At 51.0% G+C, this 9354-nt stretch overlaps 1 protein-coding gene across 1 annotated transcript; it reads right to left on the bottom strand.

The window, feature by feature from the left end:
• Positions 1–260: 260 nt before the first annotated feature.
• PHLDB3 (pleckstrin homology like domain family B member 3) lies at positions 261–7769 on the bottom strand. The gene is made up of 8 exons (XM_077192492.1): positions 7651–7769; positions 6617–6737; positions 5741–5777; positions 3669–3747; positions 3026–3142; positions 1910–2087; positions 911–996; positions 261–800 (listed from the first exon to the last, which is right to left on the bottom strand). Exons 1-8 carry the CDS (start codon positions 7738–7740, stop codon positions 666–668), a joined length of 843 nt encoding a protein of 280 aa, XP_077048607.1. The 5' UTR covers positions 7741–7769; the 3' UTR covers positions 261–665.
• Positions 7770–9354: the final 1585 nt, after the last annotated feature.

The raw sequence follows: 9354 nt of genomic DNA, 5'->3' as shown, positions 1-9354 counted from the left end.
GAAATGTGAGGGGAAAAGATGAAGGGAAAAGGGAAATGTGAGGGGAAAAGGCAGAAAAAATGTGAGGGGAAAGGGAAATGTGAGGAGAAAAGGGAAATATGAGGGAGAAAAAAGGGCGGGAAAACGTGAGGGGAAAGGGAAATATGAGGGGAAAAGGGAAATATGAGGGGGAAAGGTGGGAAAACATGAAGAGAAAAAGGGAAATATGAAGAGAAAAGAGAAATATGAGGGGAAAAGGTGGTGAAATATGAGGGGAAAAGGGAAATATGAGGGGGAAAAAGAGCGGGAAAACGTGAGGGGAGAAAAAAGGGCGGGAAAACGTGAGGGGAAAAGGGAAATGTGAGGGGAAAAGGTGGTAAAACATGGAGAGAAAAGGGAAATATGAGTGGAAAAGGGAAATATGAAGATAAAAGAGAAATATGAGGGGGAAATGGAAATATGAGGGGGAAAAGAGTGGGAAAACGTGAGGGGAGAAAAAAGGGCGGGAAAACGTGAGGGGAGAAAAGGGCGGGAAAACGTGAGGGGAGAAAAAAGAGCGGGAAAACGTGAGGGGAAAGGGGAATTATGAGGGGAAAAGGTGGTAAAACATGAAGAAAAAAAGGGGATTATGGAGAGAAAAAGGGAAATATGAAGAGAAAAAAAGGAAATACAAAGGGGGAAAAGCGTCAGAAGGCGGCGGCGCCGCGGGTGAGGGTGAGCACGGCGTCCATCCAGATCCTCAGGGCCTCGGCGCTGGGCGCCACCAGCCAGAACAGGCGCTCGTAGGTCTTGAGGCAGAAGGTGAGGCGCGGGTTGGGGCTCTGGGGAGGCCATTTTGGGCTCAGCCATGACGGTTCCACCCCCTTTAATGTCCCCCCTCGAAATCCCCGAAATTCGCAGATTTTTTATTATTTTTTTTTTTTAAATTCACCTTTCCGGCCACGCGGCCGGGGTCGTACCAAACCTCCTCGATGGCTTGGAAGTAGATGACGCCCTTGAGCTTCGTTTGGGCTTGGTCTGGGGGATATGGAAATGGTGGGGGGAAGCCAAAAGCCAGGCCCAGATCCTCCTCCATCCCCTGTACCCCAATATTTCACCAGGTACCTCCCAAAAAAGGCCCCAAAACCCACCTTGGACCCCCATATTGGGCCCCAAAACCCCCCAATATTTCCCCAAATTGCCTCAAAACCCGCCCTGGACCCCCATATTGGGCCCCAAAACCCCCCCAGTTTTCCTCTATAGGCCCCAGACCCACCCTGGACTCCCATATTGGGCCCCAAAACCCCCCAATATTTCCCCAAAATGCCCCCAAACCCACCCTGGACCCCCATATTGGGCCCCAAAACCCCCCCAGTTTTCCTCTATAGGCCCCAGACCCACCCTGGACTCCCATATTGGGCCCTAAAATCCCCCAATATTTCCCCAAAATGCCCCCAAAACCCACCCTGGACCCCCCTATTGGGCCCCAAAACCCCCCCAGTTTTCCCTTATAGACCCCAGACCCACCCTGGACCCCCATATTGGGCCCCAAAACCCCCCAATATTTCCCCAAAATGCCCCCAAACCCACTCTGGACCCCCATATTGGGCCCCAAAACCCCCAAATATTTTCCCTATAGGCCCCAGACCCCAAACATTCACCCCAAATTCCCCCAACCTCCACACGCTACCCCCAATATCCCCCCAAAATGCCCCAAAACCCACCCTGGACCCCCATATTGGGCCCCAAAACCCCCCAATATTTCCCCAAAATGTCCCCAAACCCACCCTGGACCCCCATATTGGGCCCCAAAACCCCCAAATATTTTCCCTATAGGCCCCAGACCCCAAATATTCACCCCAAATTTCCCCAACCTTCACACGCCACCCCCAATATCCCCCCGAGACCTCCCCAAAATGCCCCAAAATGCCCCAAATTTCTGCCCCAGTACCCCCATAATAGGCCAGGACCCTCCTCTGGGGGTCCAGGTGGAACCAGCGGCGCCTCCAGGTCTTGATTCTCCCGCCCATTTTGGTGAGGGGACCCCTCAGGGACCCCCCCAAAATCCTCAGGCCCCCGACGGCCTCGGGGCGGTGCCCGCGGGCCCGGAGGGCGCAGAGGAGGTCGGGCTGGAAAAATATCCCCCCGAAAAAATAAAAATAATTGGAGTTAATGGTTGGAAAATTGGGGTAGGGAAGGCCCGAAGTGTTTCCTGAAATGATTCCCAAATGAATCGCCCGAAAATTTCCGCGAATCGGCACGAAATCGTCTGAAAAACCCGCCCCAAAATCTGCATAAAATCATAAAATCCAACGATGAATTGGCCCCCAAAATCCTCTAAAAATAATAATAAAAATCTCCTGAAAAAGCCACCCAAAATCTGCATAAAATCCAACGATAATTCGGCCCCAAAATCCTCTAAAAATAATAATAAAAAATCTCCCCAAAATCCCCCAAAAAATCCCCCCAAAATCCACCCCAAAAACTGCATAAAATTCAATGATAAATTGGCCCCAAATCCTCTAAAAATAATAAAAAAAATCCCCCCAAAATCCACCCCAAAAACTGCATAAAATTCAACGATAAATTGGCCCCAAATCCCCTAAAAATAATAAAAAAATCAACCGAAAAATCCCCCCAAAATCTGCATAAGATCCAACGATAAATTGGCCCCAAATCCCCTAAAAATAATAAAAAAATCTCCCGAAAAATCCCCCAAAAAATCTCCCCAAAATCCACCCGTAAATTCCCCCAAATCCCCAAAAAATAATTTAAAAATCTCCCCAAAAATCCCCCCCAAATCTGCATAAAATCCAACGATAAATTGCCCCCAAATCCCCTACAAATAATAATAAAAAATCCCCCCAAAATCCCCTCAAAATCTGCCCAAAATTCCTCCCTAAATCCCCCTCAAATCTCCCCAAAAAAATCACACAAAAATCTCCCCAAAATCCCCCCCAAATCCACCCCAAATTCCCCCCAAATGTCCCCAAAAATCCCCCCAAAATCTCCTCAAAATCTTCCCAAATTCCCCCCAAAAATCCAATCATTGAGGGGGCGGAGTCACCTCAGGAGGAGGCGTGGCCTGAGCTGGAGGGGGCGTGGTTTGTGCTGGAGCGGGCAGGGCCTCATCAGAAATGGGCGTGTCCGTGGTGGGCGGGGCCTTGACAGCTTTTCGAGCTTCCTGCAGTTTGGGGGGGGGGGGCAGTGAAGCCACGCCCCCCCAATTGACCACACCCATAAAGCCACGCCCATCACAGACCACACCCCATTAAGCCACACCCCCAATCATTTAAACCACACCCCATAATGCATTTCGACACCAAATTCCCCCATTTTTAGGCCACGCCCACCCCCTGACCACACCCACCAGGACCTCCCCCTTCCAAGCCACGCCCACACCGTATTAAGCCACACCCACAAATCATTTAAATAACATTGCCACGCCCTAATATGACATCATAACCCCTCCATTTTCCGCCCCGCCCACCCCAAGACCTCACCCGCCCAAGCCACGCCCACAAAAGACCACACCCAACCAAGCCACGCCCACAGACCAATTAAACCACACCCCCCACAATGCATTAAATTGTTAAAAATTCCCTTTTTAGGCCGCGCCCACTCCCACCAGGACCGCACCCGCCCAGGCCACGCCCACCAGGACCACGCCCCCGAGGCCACGCCCCCTCCACCGAGGCCACGCCCCCTACCCTGGCGCGCAGGAGCCGCTCGCGCTCGGCCAAGGCCTCCCGGACCCGCAGCTCCAGTTGGGCCAATTGGAGACAGGCACTGGGCAAACTGGGGTTACTGGGAGGGACTGGGGCATTTTGGGGCATTTTTGGGCATTTTGGGGCACTTTTGGGGCACTTTTGAGGTGGTTTTGGGTCATTTTTTGGGCATTTTTGAGGTGGTTTAGGGTAAGTTTTGGGTCATTTTTGGGGCACTTTTGAGGTGGTTTAGGGTCAGTTTTGGGTCAGTTTTGCGTCATTTTTGGGGCATTTTTGAGGTGGTTTTGGCTCAGGTTTGGGTCATTTTTGGGGCATTTTTGGGTCATTTTTGAGGTGGTTTAGGGTCAGCTTTAGGGTCAGTTTTGGGGTCATTTTTGGGGCATTTTTGGGGCACTTTCGAGGTGGTTTAGGGTCAGTTTTAGGGTTGGTTTTAGGGTCACTTTTGGGTCAGTTTAGGGTCAGTTTTGGGGTCATTTTTGCGTCATTTTTGAGGTGGTTTAGGGTCAGTTTTGGGTCAGGTTTGGGGCATTTTTGGGGTGCTTTTGTGGTGGTTTAGGGTCGGTTTAGGGTTGGTTTTAGGGTCACTTTTGGGTCAGTTTAGGGTCAGTTTTGGGGTCTGTTTTGGACCAATTTTGGGATCAGGTTTTGCATATTTTAGGCTCATTTTTAGGTCATTTTTGGGGTCATTTTTGAGGTGGTTTAGGGTCAGTTTTGGGGTCAGTTTTGGGGTCATTTTTGGGGTCATTTTTGAGGTGGTTTAGGGTCAGTTTTGGGGTCAGTTTTGGGGTCATTTCTGGGGCATTTTTGAGGTGGTTTTGGGTAATTTTTGAGTCACTTTTGGGTCATTTTTGCGTCATTTTTGAGGTGGTTTAGGGTCAGTTTTGGGGCATTTTTGGGGCATTTTTGGGGCACTTTCGAGGTGGTTTAGGGTCAGTTTTAGGGTTGGTTTTAGGGTCACTTTTGGGTCAGTTTAGGGTCAGTTTTGGGGTCTGTTTTGGACCAATTTTAGGATCAGTTTTTGTGTATTTTAGGCTCATTTTTGGGTCATTTTTGGGTCAGGTTTGGGTCATTTTTGAGGTGGTTTAGGGTCAGTTTTAGGGTCAGTTTTGGTGTCAGTTTTGGGGTCATTTTTGGGGCACTTTTGAAGTGGTTTTGGGTGATTTTTGGGGCATTTTTGGGGCGCTTTTATGGTGGTTTAGGGTCAGTTTTTGGTGTCAGTTTTGGGGTCATTTTTGGGGCGCTTTTGTGGTGCTTTAGGGTCAGTTTTGGGTCAGTTTTGGGGCATTTTTGGGGCGCTTTTGTGGTGGTTTAGGGTCGGTTTTAGGGTTGGTTTTAGGGTCACTTTTGGGTCAGTTTAGGGTCAGTTTTGGGGTCATTTTTGGGGTCATTTTTGGGGCACTTTTGAAGTGGTTTTGGGGCATTTTTGGGGCACTTTTGGGGCACTTTTGAGGTGGTTTAGGGTCAGTTTTGGGGTCAGTTTTGGGGTCATTTTTGGGGTCATTTTTGAGGTGGTTTAGGGTCAGTTTTGGGGTCAGTTTTAGGGTCAGTTTTGAGGTCATTTTTGAGGTGGTTTAGGGTAATTTTTGGGTCAGGTTTGGTGCATTTTTGGGGCACTTTTGTGGTGGTTTAGGGTCAGTTTTAGGGTCACTTTTGGGGTCAGTTTTGCTGTCAGTTTTGGGTCATTTTTGGGGTGCTTTTGTGGCGGTTTAGGGTCAGTTTTAGGGTCAGTTTTGGGGTCAGTTTTGAGGTCATTTTTGGGTCATTTTTGAGGTGGTTTAGGGTCAGTTTTGGGTAATTTTTGGGTCACTTTTGGGGCATTTTTGGGTCATTTTTGGGGCGCTTTTGTGGTGGTTTAGGGTCAGTTTTGGTGTCAGTTTTGGGCTAAATTTGGGGTGGTTTTGGGGTCACTTTTGGGTCAGTTTAGGGTCAGTTTTGGGCCTATTTTAGGATCAGGTTTTGCGTATTTAAGGGTCACTTTTAGGTTCAGTTTTGGGGTCATTTTTGGGTCAGTTTTGGGGTGTTTTAGGGCATTTTTGGGGTCGCCCCCAGCTCACCTGTACGATTCAGGGTCCAGCGGCAGCGCCAGAGAACCTGGGGGGGCAAATCAGCACCAAAACCCCCCAAAATCCCCCCCCAAAAAACCCGCCAAAATCTCCCACAAAATCCTCCCCAAAACCCCAAAATCCTCTCCCCAAAAAGACCTGAAATCCTCCCCCAAAAAACCCAAAATCCTGCCCCCAAAAAACCCAAAATCCTGCCCCCAAAAAAACCCAAAATTCTCCTCCAAAAAACCAAAATCCTCCCCCAAAAAAACCCAAAATCCTCCCCCAAAAAAACCAAAAATCCTCTCCAAAAAAACCCAAAATCTTCCCCAAAAAAACCCAAAATTCCCCCCAAAAAACCCCAAATCCCACCCCAAAAAAACCCCAAAATCCCCCCTAAAAAACCCAAATCCCATCCTAAAAAAACCCAAATCCCATCCTAAAAAAACCCAAAATCCTCCCCAAAAAAACCCAAATCCCATCCTAAAAAAACCCAAAATCCTCCCCCCCAAAAAACCAAAATCCTCCCAAAAACCCCCAAAATTCCCCCCAAAAAACCCCAAATCCCACCCCAAAAAACCCAAATTTCCCCCCCAAAAAACCCAAAATCCTCCCCCAAAAAACCCAAATCCCACCCTAAAAAAACCCAAAATCCTCCCCTAAAAAACCCAAATTTCCCCCCCAAAAAACCCAAAATCCTCCCCCAAAAAAACCCAAAATCCCACCCCAAAAAAACCCCAAAATCCTCCCCAAAAAACCCCAAAATCCCCCCTAAAAAACCCCAAAATCCCCCCTAAAAAACCCAAATTTCTCCCCCAAAAAACCCAAAATCCCCCCCAAAAAAACCCCAAACTCCCGCCCCCCACCCCCCAAGCCCCTCCCCCTCACCGTGCTGGGAGCGGGGGCGGGGCGGGGCTTGGGGGTGGGGGAGGGGCCCCGTTCCCGGCCTCTCCCCTCCCCCACCCCGGCGGCGGGGGAGGCTCTCGGACCTTTGGAGACCAATGGAGCCCTGGGGGGAGGGGCCACGGAGGGGTCACGCAGGGGTCACGCAGGGGTCACGGAGGGGTCATGGAGGGGTCACGGAGGGGTCATGGAGGGGTCATGCAAGGGTCACTCATTGGTCACTCATTGGTCAGTGGTCACTCTGTGGTCACTCTGTGCACAGTCACCCATTGGTCACTCATTGGTCACTCATTGATTATTCATGGTCACTCTGTGGTCACTCTGTGGTCACTCATTGGTCACTCTGTGGTCACTCTGTGGTCACTCATTGGTCACTCTGTGGTCACCCATTGGTCACTCTGTGGTCACTCCTGGTCACCCATTGGTCACTCATGGTCACCCATTGGTCACTCTGTGGTCACCCATTGGTCACTCATTGGTCACTCATTGGTCACTCAGTGGTCACTCAATGGTCACTCATGGTCACTCATTGGTCACTCTGTGGTCACTCTGTGGTCCCTCATTGGTCACTCATGGTCACTGTGGTCACTCATTGGTCACTCTCTAGTCACTCATGGTCACTCATTGGTCATTGGTCACCCATTGGTCAGTCATTGGTCACTCTGTGGTCACTGTGGTCACCCATTGGTCACTCTGTGGTCATTGGTCACCCATTGGTCACTCTCTGGTCACTCAATGGTCACTCAGTGGTCATTGGTCACTCATTGGTCACTCTTTGGTCACTCTGTGGTCACTCTGTGGTCATTGGTCACTCATGGTCACTCTGTGGTCACTCTGTGGTCACTGTGGTCACTCAATGGTCACTCTGTGCTCACTCATTGGTCACTCTATGGTCACTCCTGGTCACTGTGGTCACTCATGGTCACTCATTGTCCCTCATTGGTCAGTGGTCACTCTCTGGTCACCCATTGGTCACTCTGTGGTCATTGGTCACCCATTGGTCACTCCTGGTCACTCACCCTGACCGAGCTGCTCAGCGCCAGCACCCGGGGGCGCTCGCAGGGCGGCCCCAGGAGGATCCAACTGCGATCGGTGCGGTGCGAGAACATCAGCTGGGAAAATGGGGCGAAAACGGCCAAAAACGGGAAAAACGGGAAAAATCAACCCCAAAATTGGGGAAAAATTGGGAAAAATCAACCCCAAAATTGGGGAAAAATTGGGAAAAATCAACCCAAAATCTCCCCCAAAATTTTCATCCAAATTTTCCCCGAATTTCCCCAAATTTTCCCCGAATTTCCCCCAAATTTTTCCCTAAATTTCCCCCATATTTCCCCTGAATTTCCCCCGAATTTCCCCAAACTTCCCCCAAACTTCCCCTGAATTTCCCCCAATTTTCCCCCGAATTTTTCCCCAAATTTTTCCCCAAATTTCCCCCAAATTCCCCCTGAATTTCCCCCAAATTTTTCCCCAAATTTCCCCAGAATTTTCCCCAAACTTTCCCCCAAATTTTCCCCCAAATTTCCCCTGAATTTCTCCCGAATTCCCCCAAATTTTCCCCCCAATTTCCCCCGAATTTCCCCCAAATTTTCCCCCAAATTTCCCGTGAATTTCCCCGAAATTTCCCCCAAATTTTTCCCCAATTTCCCCCCAAATTTCCCCTGAATTTCCCCCAATTTTTTCCCCAATTTTCCCCCGAATTTCCCCAAATTTTCCCTCGAATTTCCCCAAATTTACCCCCAATTTTCCCCCAACCCCCCCGGCATTGGGTGGGGGAGGGGCCGCACCTGCCCCCCCACCGCCTCCTCCGGTGACGTCACCGCCGCCTCCGACGTCATCGCCTCCGACGTCACCGCCGGCCCCGCCCCCGCCTCCGACGTCGCCTCCGCCCCTCCCCCCCCTCCTTCTTCGGGGGGGGGCGCGTCCTGAAGGGGGGAGAGGGGAGGGGGTTGGGGATGACGTCATAGGGGGAGGGGCTAAGGGGGAGGGGCTAAAGGGGGTGGGGGAGGGGCGCACCTCCAGCCTCAGCCTCTCCAGCTCCGCCTCGGGCCCGTCCTGGATCCCAGTTCAGACCAGTTTGGAACGGAGACGGCCCCAGTATAACCCAGTACAAACCAGTACAGACCAGTACGGACCAGTGACCCCCTCCCAGTCCCTCCCAGTATAAACCAGTGACCTCAAATCCCCCTTTAACCCTTTCCCAGTCCCCCCCCAGTCCCTCCCAGTTTATCCCAGTATCCCCCAATCCCCTCCCAGTCCCTCCCAGTATAAACCAGTAACCCCAAACCCTTTCCCAGTCCCTCCCAGTTTGATCCCAATCCCCTCCCAGTACAAACCAGTAACCCCAAACGCCTCCCAGTCCCTCCCAGTTTGATCCCAGTCCCCCCCAATCCCCTCCCAGTCCCTCCCAGTCTGATCCCAGTCCCCCCCAATCCCCTCCCAGTCCCTCCCAGTACAAACCAGTGACCCCAAATCCCCCTTTAACCCCTTCCCAGTCTCTCCCAGTTTATCCCAGTCCCTCCCAGTATAAACCAGTAACCCCGAGCCCCCCTTTAACCCCTTCCCAGTCCCTCCCAGTCCAAACCAGTAACCCCGAGCCCCCCTTTAACCCTTTCCCAGTTTATCCCAGTTTATCCCAGTTTATCCCAGTTTATCCCAGTTTATCCCAGTTTATCCCAGTCTCACCCGCCTGGGGGAGGGGTCTCTGTCCCCCCCGCCGCGTTGCA

This window comes from Agelaius phoeniceus, chromosome 33 (assembly GCF_051311805.1).
Source record: "Agelaius phoeniceus isolate bAgePho1 chromosome 33, bAgePho1.hap1, whole genome shotgun sequence".
NCBI classification, from domain to species: domain Eukaryota; kingdom Metazoa; phylum Chordata; class Aves; order Passeriformes; family Icteridae; genus Agelaius; species Agelaius phoeniceus.
Note: the sequence above shows the minus strand (reverse complement) of the source record. Positions and strands in the feature narration are given on the sequence as shown.

Bases quoted from the DNA above. Each gene is read 5' to 3' on its own strand.
- PHLDB3 (XM_077192492.1), bottom strand. From the start codon at position 7,740: ATGTTCTCGCACCGCACCGATCGCAGTTGGATCCTCCTGGGGCCGCCC. The intron at 5,778-6,616 runs GTGAGGGGGAGG...TTGCCCCCCCAG, and splicing joins CCGCCCCCGCTCCCAGCACG to GTTCTCTGGCGCTGCCGCTG. The intron at 997-1,909 runs GTACTGGGGCAG...CATATCCCCCAG, and splicing joins GGTCCTGGCCTATTATGGGG to ACCAAGCCCAAACGAAGCTC.